General features: G+C 29.0%; 2 protein-coding genes across 11 annotated transcripts; one reads left to right on the plus strand and one right to left on the minus strand.

Annotated features, from left to right (window-relative positions):
* The first annotated feature begins 195 nt into the window (after positions 1-195).
* LOC114938097 (palmitoyltransferase ZDHHC2) lies at positions 196-17728 on the plus strand. 10 transcript variants are annotated; one of them, XM_029311852.2, is made up of 11 exons: positions 197-805; positions 2047-2073; positions 2286-2380; positions 2471-2591; positions 6515-6738; positions 6876-7005; positions 7085-7211; positions 8120-8206; positions 10296-10425; positions 13477-13536; positions 13938-14003. In XM_029311852.2, exons 1-10 carry the CDS (start codon positions 685-687, stop codon positions 13486-13488), a joined length of 1074 nt encoding a protein of 357 aa, XP_029167685.1. In that variant the 5' UTR covers positions 197-684; the 3' UTR covers positions 13489-13536; positions 13938-14003. The 10 variants fall into 10 exon arrangements, 9 of the variants coding, with proteins under 9 accessions (XP_029167684.1, XP_029167685.1, XP_029167687.1 ...); XM_029311851.2 differs by lacking the exon at positions 13477-13536 and having other exon boundaries at positions 196-805; positions 13938-17728; XM_029311853.2 differs by lacking the exon at positions 10296-10425 and having other exon boundaries at positions 209-805; positions 13938-17728.
* On the minus strand, positions 15812-18001 carry Gip (hydroxypyruvate isomerase-like protein Gip). Its single transcript, XM_029311859.2, has 6 exons — positions 17663-18001; positions 17311-17530; positions 17120-17231; positions 16823-16995; positions 16617-16736; positions 15812-16137 (listed from the first exon to the last, which is right to left on the minus strand). Exons 1-6 carry the CDS (start codon positions 17723-17725, stop codon positions 15950-15952), a joined length of 876 nt encoding a protein of 291 aa, XP_029167692.1. The 5' UTR covers positions 17726-18001; the 3' UTR covers positions 15812-15949.
* Positions 18002-20789: the final 2788 nt, after the last annotated feature.

Raw genomic sequence — 20789 nt, forward strand, 5'->3', positions numbered from 1 at the left:
GGTCAATTTCTTACGACTACTACCTACGACATTTCATTGTAGAACGGCCTTTAAACACTCGAATTTTACTTTCCGCTCGAGATAAAAAAATCGCACTTTTTGGACATCCTCCTTTTCTCATTGGACAATTGCTTACGTTCCGACATCCGATTGCGATATACGACGTATTGTAGAACGGGCCTAAAAGATCTCTATATTTTACAAATCGCGTCTAATCTATGTATGTACATACAACTCATCCATGGTTATTGGCAACTGTCAAGCAAGCTTCCGACAAGCTTGTATGTAAAACAGATCGACAGTTCGGGGAGGTGAAATAAACATGCGTGCGGTGTGCAAAGTGGTATTGGGCCCAAAATAAGATTGATTACGAGCATCTTCGATATCGCGCACCTCAAGAGCGTCGCGATAAGCGCACACTTCGTTGCCGTGCACATGACAATGAGCGTTCTCGCGCTTTGGCACTCGTTCTGAGTCACGGAATCTACGATAAGAGTTCTCGGCATTCGCAACGAAGAGTGGAGTGGATCTCTCTTGCTCTTTTTTTCGTGATACTGCGATGCCGCTGCGTTTCAGCGGCGCGAAGAATAATGCGTTGTCATTGATGACGGTCGGAGGGCACGCGTCCTCGTGCTTGTCAACGTCGATTCGACGGTGAACGGAGAAAGAGAGAGAGAGAGAGAGATGGGCAAACAAAACGGTTCGTGCTGGTGGTGCGTAAAGGCCGTCAAGTGGATACCAGTGATATTCATTTTGACAATTGTCGCCTGGTCCTATTACGCTTACGTCGTGCAACTATGCTACTGTGAGTATTCAAGGATATACTTCAAGTTTACATTTTTTGCGAACGTTTTTTTTCTTACTTTTTTATGTTTTTTTCTTTTTTTTTTTTCAAAGTGCTCAAAGTTGTGATAAACTTTATCTCGAGGACAGACAGAATTATTTTATTGTATTTTTCAGTTTATAATTACTATTTTTTTGTTTTCCTTTTTACATTCCTTTTTTCTCTTTTGCTATATACAGGGTATCCTGCAATATGATGTCCATATTGAAATTGTGTATTCTTGGTGTCATTTTAAGTTAAAAAGTCTTAATACACATATGCCCTAAAGTCGATTGTTAAAGTTATAGCGAAAAATGCAAAAGTATTTACTTATTTATTTATAATTTTTAATTATTATTTTCTTATATTTATTATTTATTTTTTAACTATAATAACTCAAGCAATTGTTACTTGTAATGCTAGTCACGAAAGTTCAATTTTTGATTGCTGTTTAGCATGCAGAAAGAAGGTTTATTTCTCAACAATTCAATGTATGCCTTACTTTTTTGCATTTGTATGAGAAAAGAACTTTTGACACCTTACTACACAATTTATAAAGTAGTTAATTATTATTTAATATTATCGTTTAATAAATAAAATTGTTTCCTTTAATAAACAATATTCTTATTTTATGCAATTTTGTTTTTTTGTTGTAACTTTAAAACAATTGACTTTAGGACATATGTGTATTAAGACTTTGCAACTTAGAATGACATCAAGAATACACAGTTTCAGTATGGACATCATGTTACAGGACACCCTGTATATAAAATAGGAAACATTTTATAGCCACATTACAAGGCATCCACTATTGTATATGTGCAAGATAGTCAGTATTGACTGAAAGCACTCATACTTTCAACCAAAAGTTCAAAAAAACATTTCTTTTTTTTTATTATCTCGGAATGTAGTTTGATATCCATCTTTTCATAACACCTTGTATGTATTATTAAACACATGAGTGTATATATAATTGTCAGAATAATTGGGAGCATTCCAGTAAAAAACATAAACACACAATGTCACGATTATTAAATAGAACAATTTTCAAGATTTAAAAATTCTCTAGTCGATAACCAATTGCGTCACATTGTGCCTATTTGTTTTCTTGCTGGAAAGCTCCCATTGGTTGGTATTAGAAATGCAAGTTGCAACATAAAGCTTTCTCATTTTCTCTTTTAAAAAAACTTTTTTAATATATTACGATGATATATCTGTTTCAGATACAATAGACAGCTATGTTCAAAAAGGTTTGTATCATGTATTATTTTAATCGCTATATTAATGTTTGTAGCATTTTATTATTTAGCTGTTTTATCTTTTATAATTATAATTATTATTAAGTGTCATTGTTTTCTATATTTATATAATGTTGAATATTTTATATCCTATAATTTTGAAACCACACTATTCAATCTCGTGCACAGACACAACACTTTTATTGTTGTATTTGTGTTAACAGCTTTCTACCTGATTTTCTTCCACATCTTAATTCTGATGTTTTTATGGTCATATTGGCAGACAGTGTACACAAACTTAATGCCGGTGCCTGATAAGGTAATTTTTCTAATTTATTATACATCAATCGAGTAATTTATTGTATATTATATTATAATATGACGATAATTTTTATTATAAACATTACAGTTTAAAATACCTGATGTTGAAATGGAGAAACTACAGCAAGCTGAAACAGAAGAAGCACAGAGACAAATTTTGGAAAGATTTGCACAAGATCTTCCAGTTACTAATCGCACTATAAAAGGAGGTAAAAATTTTATTTATAGCAAAAATGTATATATACAGGGTGTCAATTTGAAAATTATCGAAATATCTCAGAAACTAATAAAGATATCAAAACACAATTTGAAATGAATATTGGACTCACAAAAGGACATCGAATCGCAGTATAACGATCAAAGGATGAGTCGCCCTTTACCTTAACTTTAAAATCTTAAATGGCATTATCCCTTTTGTGATTAAATCGAGTTTTATTTGTGCAAGACAAATTTTAAATCGATTGATTTATTTTCGAATAATAACGGTTTAATTGAAAAAGTTGTTATTTCTTAAAGCTGTAAATTAAATAATAAGGCTCGTTTCATTTAATTTTTGCTTCTTTGTAATAAAATTACAATAGTTTGGGAATAGATCTACACTCTCTGACGATCCGCTATCGAAGTTGTTCAACTGTTGTAGGCTGTGTTTTGTTTACTATTGTAATTTTATTATGAAGAAGCAAAAATTAAAACAAGCTTTATTTGCAGCTTTAAGATTAAAAAATAACAACTTTTTCAATTAAACCGTTATTCGAAAACAAATAGATCGATTTGAATTTTGCTTACATAGATTAAAGGGTACTTGTTTACACCTTTAATTTGAGTATCACAAAGGGGATAGTGCCATTTAAGATTTTAAAAGGTAAATGGCGTGTAAAGAGTGACTCACCCTTTAATCGTTATATTGAGATTCGATGTCTCCCCGTGAGTCCAACATTCATTTCAAATTGTGTTTTGATATCTACTAGTTCCCGAGATATTTCGACTGATAATTTTTAAATTGACATCATGTATACAGGGTGGTCCTGAAATAGTTGGTTAAAATTAGGAATTGGATTGGGCTTGTCATAAGAATGAAAAAAGTTTCCATAAACGTTGGTTCCAAAACGCATCCTTCAGGAGTTACGACTCATTTAATTATCAATTTCGAAGAATAAATACTTTTAAAATTTTGATTGTACTTACTATGATTTCTTCTTTTTTAATTAATGTGTTCAATAAGTAGCGAGTCTAAATCGAGTGATTTGTTGTCACAATTGAAATCTATTATATATTTTGGACAGACGAGTAGACAATTGCAGACTAGAATTAAGGAGCATCAGAATCACATAAGATGGAACTCTGCAAATCGTTCTGTTATCACCAATCATAGACTAGAATTTGATCATGATTTTAAATGGGAGGAGGTAAAAGTATTAGAAAGAACCTGGGTTAACTAAACGATTAACATCTGAAATGTTGCACATTAAGAGACAAAAAAAGAGCATAAACTTATAAACAGATACAGAGCTTTTGCCTGATACCTATTTAACTGTAATCAATAAACTTCCTAAATTATAAATTACATATTATATAAGTTTGATATTCGCTCAGATAGAATTATATCATATAGAATTATATTCAGAATATACTAATTTCGGTGCTTCTAGTTAAGTTTATTTTTTCAGTTTAGCTCGTGCAATTTAGACAATTTCAATTTATACCCATATTAATTGTTCGTGTTTTTATAGATTAATGATGATTCTATATGTGGTTACATGTCAACACACTTCTGTACATCTTTTTACTTTTATTTTTGTGACTATTTTAGGTTTTTAATATCCTTGTATTTTTATCAACGACTCTTAGATATTTATTTTGGTTTTAGTGTTGTCATTTTTTAATTTTCAATACATACATAAGTATATATAGCTCTCCACTTTTAATTTATTTGCTATAAAATAATACAAAGTACTTTACCATCTTTCTACGTACTGGTGTTTTGAAATCGTGTTGAAAATACTAAAAAATGTGAGCAGATATGGAAGATAAGTTTTTTGTTCATTATATGTACATTTCCATCACTTTTAATAATTATTTGATAATATCTGTACCATGATCTCAGATGCAGCTGCATAGAATATAATTTACGATCTATTTCTGAGGATGTGGAACATATCTCTAACATCTCGTGCTTTTTATCATGCGGTTTTTCTAATGTTTGAATTATTATGTGTATCTGGATATCATGTTATAATGCGATAATTAATAATTTTTCTGCGTTTTATTTGTGTTTGGCACTGATGAAGGCTTAAAGAAAGAGCCGAAACGTACGTCGTATCTCATATTTGTAATTTGTATTTTAACATCGTAATAAATTGGATTGATTAAAAATATATATCGCGCTTCATTATCTGCACTGAAGCTCTTATAGCCAATCACACTTTAACGATCTTTTGTTGAAATCTATTATTTGGACACAGAGGCAAAATACTTTAAAATGCGTTTTTGGATTAATGTTTATGGGAACTTTTTTCATTTTTATGACGTGTCCAATCCAATCCCTGATTTTGACCAACTATGTCAGGACCACCCTGTATATGTATATACAGGGTGTCTCGTAACGTGATGTCCATACTGTGTATTCTTGGCATCATTTTAACAATAAGTCAAAAAGTCTTAATACACATATGCCCTAAAATAGATTGTTTTAAAGTTAGGCGAAAAAAGAAAATTGCATAAAAAATAAGAACAGTATCATTTATTGAAAATAATAATATTATTTATTAAACGAGAATATATTAAATAATAATTAACTATTTTATAAATTGTGCGTTAAGGTAAATCATAAAGGTGCTTCTCTCGCACTGCGATAAAGTAAGGCATACATTGAATTGTTGAGAAATAAGCCACTTTCCGCATGCTAAACAGCAATAAAAAATCTAACTTTTGTGACTGGCATTACAAAAAACAATTGCTTGCATTGTCATAATAAAAAAATAAATAAATAAATAATTACTTTTGCATTTTTTCACTATAACTTTAAAACAATTTACTTTAGGGCATATGTGTATTATTTGGCAAGAAGTAATGTTTAGGCAGTTCCTTGTCATCCCCTACAGGGCTCGCGAAGGCACTCGTTGGGGTTGTAGTGAGGTAGCCTTGGGCTCCCTGACCGAACCATTCGTGGCTCAGTCAAGGGGAACAAGAAATCCCACATAATCCTCATCCTTTACCCGGGGGATGTGCAATACCTCTTGGAGGTTTCCCCAACATATTAAAGAAAAATAAAGACATATGTGTATTAATAATTTTTCACTTAGAATGACATCAAGAATATACAGTTTCAGCATCATGTTGCGGGACCTGTATATATAGAATATATTCTGTATAAAATATTCTGCAAAAATAATATATGTATATATATTTATATAACTTTTTATGCAGAATATTGTAAGGAATCGATTTATGTAAAAAAATATGGTGATTCTATTTAAAATAATAAAGTTGACTTTGAAATGACCCTTAAATTTGACCTCTAAGTCAAGGTCAATGTCACCATGAAGTACCTCAATTTGTGTCTTACAACTTACAACTTTTGTATTTAACATTTTTTTTATATCCTGCTCTTTCCAAAATATTTTACCGGTCATACTTTTTCCTCGCTTTGTATATATATATACAGGGTGTCCCATAATTTGCGAACCACCGCGAATGGGCAGATAGAGCGTGTTAAACTGAATAGAAAAGTCCTGTATCATTTTGTGTGCGATATTTGCAATAATTATTGAGTTATTAACTAAAATATCTAAACGAATGAGCGGGTAGAAAGCGGTAGGCCGGACTCGGTGTGCATGTACCGCTTAGTATCAAAAGTATCATCTTACTTTTCGGCGCCACTACATTGGTCGCCGCTCGCTGCATGACGCCGCCTCTCGATCAAATAATGCTTTCTACCTGCTTATTCGTTTAGATATTTTAATAAATAACTCAATAATTATTGCGAATATCGCAAAATGATACAGGACTTTTCTATTCAGTTTAACACGCTCTATCTGCCCATTCGCGGTGGTTCGTGAATTATGGGACACCCTGTATATATATATATGAAAATATTTATAATATGCTAATAATAAAATATATTTTTTTTTAGCTATGCGATTTTGCGAGAAATGTCAGTTAATAAAGCCTGATAGGGCACACCATTGCAGCGTATGTGGCACTTGTGTCCTAAAAATGGATCATCATTGTCCATGGGTGAATAATTGTGTAGGCTTCCACAACTACAAATTTTTTATGCTGTTCCTGGCATACGCACTTCTTTACTGTATGTTTATTACCGCCACATCTTTACAATACTTTATACGATTTTGGAAAGTGAGTATTATTTTTTCTTTTACTGTAAAATAAATTATAAAAAAAGAAAGATTTACTTACAATTAGAAATATATGCTGGAATATTTATATCAATTTCATCTTACAATTTGTGATGATGTGTGAACTTTTTCTTATAGGGTGAATTAGATGGAATGGGCCGATTTCATCTACTATTTCTTTTTTTTGTTGCGTTGATGTTTGCAGTCAGTCTTAATTCCCTTTTCTTCTACCATTGCTATCTTGTTGTGCATAATAGGTCAACGCTAGGTAATTATTGAATATTTGTTTTAACATTAATATGTAATATGTACTTCTTGTCTAAGATATTAATTAACAATATTTACAGAGGCCTTCAGAACACCTATGTTTCGAACAGGGAAAGACAAGGATGGATTTAGTCTGGGAAAATACAATAATTTTCAGGAAGTATTTGGTGACAATCCACGGCTTTGGTTTCTTCCTATATTTAGTAGGTATGTCTATTTCGTTTAATACTTTTTATGCGACGGAATTGAGTGATTTACAAAGTGGGAACCAGTTGCACAATACATAATAACTGAATTATTGTATCAATTTGTATGCTTCTAGTATACTGCCTATGATAATCTTTACCATAAAAAAGCAACTATGCAGTTTATGGCATACTTAAACGAAATTTGAAATGCAGTAACATATAAGTACTGCAGGGCCTTGAGTAAAGTGTGAGCAATTTTAATTTTTTCAAATTTTATTTTCCTTTAAAGGCAAAACAATTGCATGTTTTGTGTAATTATTTTTTTTTCTAATTTTCTATATATACAATATATATTATTTTTGTCTAAATACATGTAGAATGCTCCAATTATGTGGTAATATTATCATTTATATATATATATATATATATATATATATATATATAATTTCAATTCAGTCTTTCATATAAATCAATTCATAGGAAGATTTACACATTAAAATATAGAATATATGTGTACGTGCGCGTACGCGTGTGTTAAAAACTTACTTTAATACATCTTTGTGTTATAACAATTATACAAAAGAAATATATATATATGATTTATATTTTATATTAATAATCAGAGCAGAGGATACATACGTACATAGATCGTTAATAAGTTGATATTTGTACTGTTTTTTATCTTTATTCCGTGTGTGTATAAACTCTTTTTCCCTTGTTTTTTTTATGCAAACGTAGTTTTATAGAAATGTAAAAACTGTTGTTTCGGTGCACCATTGGCTAGTATGCAACTTTTGCACATTTTAAATTGTTTCTATGAGCACTATGTTTATTTGCACCAAATTATGGCCGATAGGAGATATAGTAGATTCAGTCACTTTAAATTTTCACTTTTAAATTGGAGTGGTTGCATTGGATGTGTTCTAGTCTGGGAAATGGTGTCGTCTATCCAGTAAGATCGCAACACCAGGGCACACCCAATACTTATGACTCCATGGGCAGTACTCAGAACAGGTCAGCATCATAAAAATTTTAAATACAAATGCAATGTTAATTATCTTGATTTATATCTTTACTGTGGAACTCGTTTATCTCTGCGATAAAGATACAATTGACGCATAAATAACATTACATAAGGGATGTTCCACGTCACATAGGACAAGTGTGTCTGGGCAAAATTTATCAAGTTAAAATAAGACGTTCGAGGATTTCAAGTTTTCGTTTGTATGTGTAGTTTAAGAAGAGATGTGGCTCTTTTGAAACATTTAAAATGACCACTCCAATATGGCGGCTGAAGTAGATGAAGAATTTATTGAAAACATTTTATTTATTGGTCGGATCGTTAAAAATAAAAATGGTAGATCTAATATGGTGGCTGTAGTGGATGAAGAATTGACTAGAACGCTTAGATTCTTAATCATATTTAAAATTATTTTTTTCCTATGAAAATAGATACGTAAAAATTTTCCATTTCGCTGATGAATGATCCTCGATTGAATTTTCAAAATTCAAAATTTCGTATCTTTATCAGAATAACGATAAAAATTATAATAAAAATATTTAGAAAATTTTGAATTTTGGAAATTCAATCGATAATCATTCGTCAGCAACCTAGAAAATTTCCACATATCAATTTTCATGGAAAAAAATTAAATTTGGATATGAAGAGTCTAAGCGTTCCAGTCAATTCTTCATAAACGATCTGAAAAATCTCTAAATACCGATTTTCGAAATTGAATGAATTTGGAACCATCTAATCAATAAATTAAATGTTTTCAATAAATTCTTCATCCACTTCAGCCACCATATTAAAGCGATTTTTTTTTAATTTTTCAAAAGGCCACGTTTTTTTTAAATTACACAAAAACGAAAACGTTAAGTTCTCGAACGTCTTACTTTGATTTAATAAATTTTATATTAATACTTGTTTTACTTGACATGGAATGTCCCATAAATATTCTTTTTATTGCTGAATCTTGAAGGAAAGGTGCTTTCTATAATTTATCTTTGTGAATTTTATTTTATCACTTTTAATCTATTAAAAAATGTAGCATTCTCTCTTGTGCCACTCTAAATATACATATAAGTATATGCTCATATTTATATTTATTTTTAGTAGTTACATTTTATATTTATATTTTTTAGAGAGTTTCAGAGTTCCAAAGTAACGACATGATTTATAAGTGCTTTCACAGGTTGCATGCAACGCATTTGCATATTGTATTTTTGTTTGACGCTGCCTATCACTTCTATAATTATATTTTCCCAATCTTTTCTTAATACAACTCAAACTTTTCTGTAATGTCTGCAAGGTCTATAAAATCCTCATCCTTTATTCTGCTTCTGAAAAGATTTTTTTTGCAAATTACGTTTTTATAATTGTGTTTCATAAAATTGACAATTTATAATTTATATATTTTTTCAATTTACATAATATAATTTTTAATTGGTTTTATATTTTTATGTTTTTATGTATATATTTTTATAAATGAGAATTTTAGAAGAAATAAAGAAAATAATATAAGGAATATTACTGCAAAACAATAGAAAAATTTTATAAAGTCTCTGCAATATTCTCTGAAAATATCACAATTATGTATAATGTTTTATTTATATATAAATATTTATTTATTATAGAATGTATGTATAATTGAAAGATTTAATCATGATGTATCTTGATTATACATAGACTCAAAATATATTGATTTTTTTTTCTTTTAAGTTGCATGTGCCCTACACGTCACATAAATTTTAATTAAAGACGAATTTGCATAAAATTTTACAATTTGCATATAATTTTTATATTATTACGTGAGGTATTGTGCATCTGGTTCTTACAGACAGTACTTGTAGTACGAAGATGATGTAACTATATGTAATAATATTTTTTTATGGAGGAAGTATCTCTCTTCTTACGATATCTTCTTTTTCTTATTAATTTCCGAAATTGCATTAAATTAAACAAATGAGCGACAAAAGATAATAAATGAAATCGGCGAAACAAGATGATCATGATGATGATGATGATACATAAGATAGTTACATCATGAGATGATAATGAACATGGGATGACATCAAGTAGAAGGTAGGGTATGGCTTGCAGCTTTGGAGACGGGGTAAACTTTCCTGAGCGGCTGTGTAATGAGGATACACATACTCTGTTGGGCACCCACGGCACCCAACAGTGGGGTGATGAAACCGAGTTTGATTCCCCACCTCCCTACGTAAATCAGGTACTTTATAGGCTCGATTCTTAGATCGGAAACAGTCGATAATTTTGCTCAAAACAATTGGAGCACACATTAAGGCTTCTGGCTTCTCGCAGACCATATTGGAATTGTGACGTCAGAGGCGAGAAAACACGATAAAAATTCTTACAATTAGATGCCATTTTGAAATAAAAAGATGGAACAACGCTTCAGATAGTTTTTGCACGCTCTTAAAATATCTCGAAAACTATCCTTTTTTTCTTTATAATCAATCAACAGCTGTAAAATGATTGTAATATAAAGTCTAATATTACATTTTACGATTGTTTATTGACTGCCAAGAGAAAAGAATAGTCCTTGAGGTAAAAAAATATAAATTTCCAATTATTAATAACAGTCACTAATATTTAAATAGGAGTTGTAGAAAATAATCGACCAAACTAGCGAGTAAATAATTTATTCAGCTTCACGACGTTTCGACTGTGTGATTGTGGTCCTTTTCAAGTGAAACACTAAAAATATTTTATTACATAAATAATTATTAATGTATATACAAAATTCACGAATATACACATCAAATAAAAAGTTTAGTGTTTCACTTAAAAAGGACCACAATCACATGGTCGAAACGTCGTGAAGCTGAATAAATTATTTACTCGCTAGTTTGGTCGATTATTTTCTACAACTCCTATGTAAAAAAACATGTTAAAAGTGTGTTAATGTCATCTGAAATAGTATTTTATCGAAATATCTTTTCATATAAAAAGTAGCATCTAAGAATTTTCAGCGTGTGCTTTCTCTGACGTCACAATTTAATATATCGCGGCGAGGACTTAAGAGCCTTAAGATAAATGGAACAATTTATATTTAGTTTTTATATAGTTATTAATAAGTTCCTTATGTACTTATGGATTTTCTTTTGATTATTTAACGGTCTACACAAGCTGTAAATCTCGATTGAAATACAGTGTATTTTACTTATAATTTTGATTTTCGTAGATTCTGAAAATTTGGAATTGATCTTTCCTGAGTGAAAATGCGGTATCGATAATTTCTTAATTAAAAACGATTATTTTCGCGCGAATTTAATCTCTAGCTTATCTTTTATACAAGTAGGCCTATATTCTCGAACCATTTTTATCGATAAAAACGCTTTACCGATAAAAATAGTTCGAGAATATGGGCCATAGATAATAAAATTGGGCTTTCTAATAGAAGTTTCAATTTCTAGCCTAATTAACCGAGATATATACGTGTTAAAAATTGGAAAATTATGTATATTATAAACGATTTGATCCCTCGTATTTTCTTTCATTGAGCAATTAACTCCAAATTTAATCAAAGAATTTATCAATTAAAATGGTCATAAGTTGTAGAATATCCTGTTTATTTGGAGGACTTGGCATATTAATTCTTACATTATAGCGAATAAATTGATATATATCTAGGAAAAAATTAGAATTGTGAATTGAAATGTGGAAACTATTATGTGGAATAAATGTGGAATATTACATTATACAATGAATGTATATTATTTAAAGAAACGCTATATTTATTTATTAATAGATAATAGACAATGATATATACTATATACATTCCGATACTAATTGCAAATACTGTTTGTTATTTAAAAATTAACATTTGTATCTATAAAGAAGATAAAGTAGGAAAAATATACTTTAAACATCTTTATAAAAGGAGAAAGTTAGTTTCTTTTTGTAAAAAAAATATTTTTTATTTATCGTTCTTTCCAGAATGTTCCTATCCTATGTAAAACACACATCAACAAATATTAAATTATATTGATTTAAATTAAATATTAAAAATACTGAAAACAATATGTACAGGGGGTAGACAAAATAATGTGAACACCTGTGAAAGAGGGGTATTTATATTTGTTTGTTAATAAGATGGGCTACCATTTGCTTTTTTTCTAATTGGAATGTTGTCTCATTCTTGTATCTGCTAATTGCTTTGTTGAAGGAGGAAATATGTTTCTCACTTTTTCAAAATGGCCTACTGTCCGATGATATTAAGCTATTAAGATGTTTAAATATTTTTGCTGGCCAGCACAATTACCAAATTTGAATATCATTGAGCCAATTAAACGTTTTTTCAATCTCTTCTCCAAAACTGTCTATAGTGGTTCGATGATAATTGGGTTTGGTAATTATGCTGGCCAGGGAGAGTGTTTGGGCATTTTAATGGCTTAATATCATCGAACTGTTTTGAAGAAGATTGAAAAGCGGATTTCCTCTTTCAACATCTATCTCTAAGGCAATTGGCGGATGGAAGAATGAGATAACATTGAAAAGGAGGCAAATGGTGGCCCAACACTGGAAAAGGGGCAAATGGTGGCCCAACATTTAATTAATGTACATATATAAATACCTCTCTTTCACAGGTGTTCACATTATTTTGTCTACCCTCTGTACATTGATTAATAATTAATTAAAATGCATAAGATTTTCTGCGTTTTACACATGCATCACACAAAGTTTTCTCTCATAAAAATGTACGAATCAAATTATACAACATATAAAATATACATATATATGCTATACGGAAAAAATACAGTAAGTTTCCGATTTTAATACTAATAAATACTAAACATTATTTTTCTGCCGAGTGCTCTTGCTTTCATGATAAACTAATTAATAAACATTCATGAGCTATTTGCTTTTATTTTCCCTTTTAATAATTTTATATCAAACTGCTAAGAGGTAACTCATTTTTGACACAATCTATATTAATTATTTTTATACTAGATTTGTTTCGTTTTATTATTTTCAATTTTATTATTGTATACTTATTGTTAGAAGTATATAAAAGTAATAAGTAAGTAATGCAATCGCATATTTTTCTTGTTTAAAATAGAAAGATTGATCTCTCTCTATTATATGTATTTTTAAAAGTTTGTAGTAAAGTTCTAATTTGTTTATAAATGAAAAAAACAGGCAACTTTGAATTTTATAGCATATATGTATTATTATATATAGTATGATGTGTAGGTAAATATAACATGATTCTTTCCTTTGATATAATTTATTTGATCGAATTTTTGATTGACCACAGGTCCACCATTGATCAAATGACTTTGGTACAGGAAGCTACAATTTTGGCTCTTGGCACTGGGTAATATTCACAATCCCCTGATGATATATTACAACTAATTTCACGCTTGCATGCACATATGTACATACATACGTATGAAGTTTTTCAACACTCGGGCGTTCTTTCCTTTTTTTCCATTCTATAATCTTGAACTCTCTATTTGAACTTAATGTATACTTTATCTGGGTGTGAGGAATGCAATTTAACACCGCTTATATTTCTACAATGATGGTATTTATATAACAACATTATTTGGGAAAGCTATAGCTTTGGTTTTTTATTTCTTGTGCGGTTTTTTCGAGCGGCATTTATTATATCTTATTATTGTAATGCATAAAAAATATCATGTCCTACATTGCTATTATGTTTCACAAAAATCCATAGTAATTCTTTTAATATAATGTATTGAAAATATTTTACAGCACTGCTGTGATAGGTCCTTCTGTTGATGTCGACCAACCACTGATGAATACCACAGAATCTGTCTGAATAGCACCGTGTTTTTATGACAAATCGATATAGGTATGTGCTTTCATGCAATTGCTATTTTTGCTTTATGATACCGAGTATAATTCGGAATATAAATTTAATTTATATTTGATGTGTGCTTTTTTACATTGTAAAGAAACATTTCTTTAAATTATTGGCATTGTGCATTCAAATTTTTTGTTCTGTAAGTGGAAATCACACTAAATTGTTAGTCCAGTAAATGCAAATATTTTTTGACATTACGGAGTGTATCTCCTGCGTACACATCAAGAGATTTGAATATATTAACTGTATTATATATATATATATATATATATATATATATATATATATATATATTATATATATATTGTAATATATATTATACATGGATCATTGTTAAACAAATTGTTATAATTACTTGTAATTTTAATCATAGTACGCAGATATAATTAGATTAGCCTATTATAATGTAATACATTAATATCTATGTTAAACTACTTTATAATTGCTTGAGTGTGTAGACTTGTATCATAAATAATGAGACGAGTCATTGCAGTATAATCCAGGAATTACTGCATTTGCAATGACTATCTGTCAAAATATAGACATATATGGGTGTGTTGAATAAAACCAGATTTATAAATAAATCGTCCATACTTATGAAAAATAGGATGATTCTAAAATTCGCTTCTTTTATTAGAGTTGTTGTAAATTATGTATGATTTGTTAGTAATTTTTTACATAAAAATGATATTGAAAGAGTGCAATATGAGTAGAGCAAGAGAGTCAAAAATTATAAATAGAAATATATATTACATGAAGTCGAGATATCTGATTCATTTATAAAATGTGCATTGATGATACAAATAAAATATTTACACCATAGATATGTACACAAAATTTATTGTAATCTTTTATCGTGTGTAGTAAGAATCATCCTATTTTAATTTTTTGAGAATAAACTACTTAATATTATTTTATTTTACATAATATAAAATTTGATTAAATATCAATTTTTTAAATTTATAACATTAGTTGCAGTATAATGCTGTTATACAGAAAATAATTAAAATGCCTGTACTTATATCTATAAGCACTTTTGATTATTTATAATTCAGACATTAATTTTAAAAGAGAACAAAATAAACATTTTTACAAAAATACTTAAACTCAGAAAATAAATTATGCTATTAATACACGTGGTGTATTTTACTATATGCTATGAATTTCAAACACAAGATTGTATGTACACGTTTTATATTAGACTGCCATATTTTTGCTTATATATGAGTTAAGATGTTTATATTGTATTATATGTATTTATGTTTATATTCATGCGAAATATAAAAGCAATATATATGCATTATCAATCTGACATGTATATAATGATTAAAAGCCAAAATAAATGTAAACATAATATTTACATATATATATGAGTTATGTAATAATGTTTATTTAGATATATTAATTCTCTCTTATATGGTTATCGAAAATTATTCATGTTGACTAATGCGTAGAAAGGAATATTATTTTTGAGTAGATATTAATTATATATTTTAATATAATCAATTTATACAATCAGGACACACACAAAACAACAAAACATTGCAGCAGCAAAAAAAGATCTGGCTGTGAGGAATGCAATTTAATACCGCTTACATTTCTACAATGATGGTATTTATATAACATTATTTGGGAAAGCTATTTCTTTGGTTTTTTTATTTCTGAGAATAAAATTTGTTACAAGAATTAATTTGACTACAAATTAAAATTAATTGAGAAATTTTCAAATATATAATTAAAGTTAAATTGCTTAATTCAACAATTTATTAATTAGCAATTTGTTTATTTCATTATATTATAATACATAGACAAATATGAAAATTGAAAATATATTTCTGATTTAAGATATTATAAATAAAAAAAAATTATATTTATATACATAACATACATGAATACTTATTTACAGATTGTAACCATATTTTTTAATCCAATTTAATCCTTCTGTTGTTAATGATTTTGGCCGATATTCCAAACCAATATATCCAGTGTAACCAATTCTTTCCAGTAAAGAAAAGACGTATTTGTAATTAATCTCACCTGGAGTATCTGGTTCCTGTCTATCAGGAACTTGAGCTACTTGAATATGGCCTATAAAAAAATGATATTATATTTTATGAAAATAATAATATGAATATATTAAAGTGTCTATTCCTTGAAGAAACCGGGGATTGTCAAAGGTCAAGAATTTTTTTTATCTTGAAAAATCTGGGATTTCTTATGGAATTTTATTGACTCAGAAAATTTTTTTTTTAATTGTGTTTTTGACTGTGATTTTACTCTTACATTGCAAGCGATTGATAATTTTTTTTGTAATCGTATAAATAGAAAACATTAGAAAGCGTATATAATAAAGAAACTCATTTTAAAAAACTGCACGTCTACAAATTTTTTTATTTTATTTAGAATTTTAAACAAAAATATCAGGAAGATCAAAGAATTCTGATGGAATTTTTCTTTTTACAAGATTTAAATAGATATCCTCTATTAATTTTAATAATTTAATTTTACAATTTTTTGTATTATTTGTTACATGTTAAAATTAATACATTATAAAGAGAGAAACTAACCCACATAGGGCAAAAAATCCTGAATGCATTTTGTAATATTACCACAGCAATGTTGTAAATGGAAAATATCCATTTGTAGCTTAAAATGCACATTGTTTACCTTTTTTACCAAATTTAAAGCTGTAATTAACAAAAAGTTATTCTGTAAAAATCCATTATTTAAAAAAAGTAATAATTATATTAAAAGTAAATTTGATTTTGCAAACCTTTCTGAAAATTATTCATGTAATAATTTGGTACGCTATAGTTATTAATTGGTTCAATGAGAATGACAATGTCTTCCAATTTACATTTTTCAATGGCATATAACAGGTTTTTTTCATAAACTATATCGTTAGCAGTGGTAGGTGATTCTACTTTTCCTGACATTACATGAATCCTAAAGATAGAATCTTGAGAATAGAATTTATCATATTACATAGCAAAAATTGTTCATCCATTCTAAGCATTCTTAGCGTAGTATTGTATATTTTTATCATTATAACTTTACAAGTTATACTCACATCTTACAATCCAAAGCTTTTGCATATTCTATTGTTTTCTCAATACTCTTTTTAAAATTTTCCTCTTCACCTAAAATCGCAGCAAAACCCAATTCTCCTTTCGTAACATCACCTGTTGTCATACATTACAGTTAAAAAGAATGATATTATTTTTACAAATATGTATGTGTGAATATATAAATGCAATATACCTGTGAATACATTCAAAAGTATTTGATCGACATCTGCTTTCTTTTTAGCTGCAGCGACTTGTTGAACAGAGAAGCCAAATGGAAATCCACTTTCAACTGCTTTAAATCCTGCTTGCTTAGCCAGCTGATATCTATCAATAATATTTGGGGCCTCCGTAAACATAAAAGATAGGTTACTAGCAAACTTTAAAGCCATGGCAGTGGTTGGAAGAAACGTGATCTATTGCAAAACGAACTTTTAGTTAATTATTACATTTACTAATGTATTATATAATAATTCTTATCTTTTATGATAAGAGAACAATTTTATAGCAATTAGATAATTAATTTCAGAGATCATTACATATCACACCTGATCACAGAAAATAAATACTTTTAAGTCATATAATAAATATGTGTTAAAAAAATGTCCCATAAATATTTCTCCAAAAAATATTCTTTATCACATTTTCTATACATAAGGTATGTGTATTCGGGGATCTTCGTCTTTTGTTCTATGACAACTTGGGCTTTCTAGGAATGTGCCGATACACTATTAAATAATAAAAATAATAATAAATAATAAATAATATAATTAAATAAAATAATAAATAATATAATTAAATAAAATAATATATTAATAATATTAAATAATAAATGTTTTAAATAATTAAAAGTAAACTATCTTGTCAAACTTGGTATTGGCTTTGAAGCAAAATGGCGGAACCAATCATATTTCTTCTCTTAGTACCATGTGAACGCGCGGTAAAATTTAAATTCGAGAAATAATGTTAAGAATAGAAATAATTAAGAATTGAATAACATAGTTTTCAAATATTACTAAAATAAAATTATTTTTAATTATACAAACACTATATATTACATTATGTTATGTTACCAATTATGTTGTTATCTCGGATTATAGCATAAGGAAAATTAATGAGTTTTGATTTATTTTAGTCGCATATTGAAGCAATAATATTAAAAGAAATTAAACGAATGAAAAGGCCGCTCTCCATGAAGAAGAGAACCACCGGGATGCTTTCCTTTTATTGCGCTGGATGATCTCTTTATTTAAGGACGTCGATCAACAGACTTACGACAATGTGGTAAATATTATTTTTATTGTTGAATCTCAGCAAACATCAAGTAACAATTATATAACTGTTAGTTATAAATGTAAATGTAATATGCAATATAACATGTGTGTTATATATATTACATTTAAATATTGTTGAATAGGAAATTACAACTAACAGTTATATAATTGTTACTTGGTGTTTGCTGAGATGGTTTATTAATCTTTACCCAGCAAACACAGTATATAAATGTTATATACTTAAGCATGTTACATGTAACGTATATGTTAGTTGTAATTTCCCACTCATAGATATGTAACATTTTTAATATTACATATATTACATATATTACATTGTAGTTATATTGTCATTATATCCCAAGATAGCACTGACTTATTAATACATCAATGTGCTATTTGGTATATAATTACAATATAACTACAATGTAATATATGTTATATTAAAATGTTACATCTATGAGTGGGAAATTATAACTAACATGGATGTTACATGTAACGTACACGTTATATATTATCTGTTATATTCCGTTTTATTATGGCAATGTAACAATTATATATCGGTGTTTGCTGGGTATGTTTCTTTTTTTAATTATATAATATTTAATCTTATTTTCAGGTCAGTTACTTCATCTATTTAGATGGTATGAATCCGATAGATTATCCGCAAGCCATATATATATATTTTAAATGTATTTTCGGAGAGAATAAAGAGATATCTTCTCTTATATTACTTGGCTGGGCACAAAAGTTCAACATGCTAAAATAAACGCCTTTAAGCCAGCGTGTATAAATTAAGAGTTTAACTAGGCTCTGTATAAATATAAATTTAACATATATAAGATAGGCAATAAGAGCCAAATCGCGGATGACAGTGCGTTATTCTAAACGAAACTAAATTTTTTCGTTAGAATTAAATACCTGTGCACAAGGCACCCAATTTTACTTGGACACGGCCAAGATATAAAATTGGAATAATCTCTACAAGAGATTTTTAAGTCCATGTATCCCCTATTCCCCCTAAAGAAATAAATGCGAGAGAAAAATATAGATCCGAAAGTCGCAGAATCGGGAATCGAACCCGAGACCTTTCGCTTGCCGGGCGACTGCTCTTCCAACTGAGCTATTCAGATCCTTTCGATTCTATACTTTTACGATTCTATACGCTGGCTTAAAGGCGTTTATTTTACCAACATTAATATATATAACAGAGAAAAGTATAGAATCGAAAGGATCTGAATAGCTCAGTTGGAAGAGCAGTCGCCCGGCAAGCGAAAGGTCTCGGGTTCGATTCCCGATTCTGCGACTTTCGGATCTATATTTTTCTCTCGCATTTATTTCTTTAGGGGGAATAGGGGATACATGGAATTAAAAATCTCTTGTAGAGATTATTCCAATTTTATATCTTGGCCGTGTCCAAGTAAAATTGGGTGCCTTGTGCACAGGTTAATATAACAGAGAAAGTATAGAATCGAAAGGATCTGAATAGCTCAGTTGGAAGAGCAGTCGCCCGGCAAGCGAAAGGTCTCGGGTTCGATTCCCGATTCTGCGACTTTCGGATCTATATTTTTCTCTCGCATTTATTTCTTTAGGGGGAATAGGGGATACATGGAATTAAAAATCTCTTGTAGAGATTATTCCAATTTTATATCTTGGCCGTGTCCAAGTAAAATTGGGTGCCTTGTGCACAGGTATTTAATTCTAACGAAAAAATTTAGTTTCGTTTAGAATAACGCACTGTCATCCGCGATTTGGCTCTTATTGCCTATCTTATATATGTTAAATTTATATTTATATTACAGAGCCTAGTTAAACTCTTAAAAAATATTTATTAATAAATTGGATACAAACTGTACCTGGATGGATTGCAAAGGCAACTTCGAAGTAAATACACTAATAATTATGTACATTTTATATATATAAAACGTATATTCACGTAACAAATATTATAAATATATCTACATATACAAGCTATTCATTGTACAATTAATTTCTTTAAATAGCATAATGATTGTACAGGCATTATATAAATTTTTTTGTTACATTTTTAAGATCTACTAGAAAACACTTTTTATTGTTAACTTATAAACATTTTTAGAATTATGTATTAGTTTGGTCAAGACACTCAAAAACTCGCTACAACAGAGAATTGATATATTTTTACATTTTATTTGTGTATTTTATTGTGTTTGATATAAAACAACACATTTATAATTGAAGGAATAAATTTTTCTCGACCAATACTGGTGTTATAGCCCGAAAGGCTATAATTACAAGTTAACGGATATAAAATCCGCGTGGAGACCGCTGGTACAGCAGCGGGCCGGAAACCGCGAAGACGCAAGCTAAGAGCTTCATCTTTCGAACAGCTCTTAGCTCAAAATCTAGCCGCGTATGCAAAAGC

The sequence above is a fragment of the Nylanderia fulva genome, unplaced genomic scaffold (assembly GCF_048542155.1).
Source record: "Nylanderia fulva isolate GAGA-0341 unplaced genomic scaffold, ASM4854215v1 Scaffold301, whole genome shotgun sequence".
Lineage (NCBI taxonomy): Eukaryota > Metazoa > Arthropoda > Insecta > Hymenoptera > Formicidae > Nylanderia > Nylanderia fulva.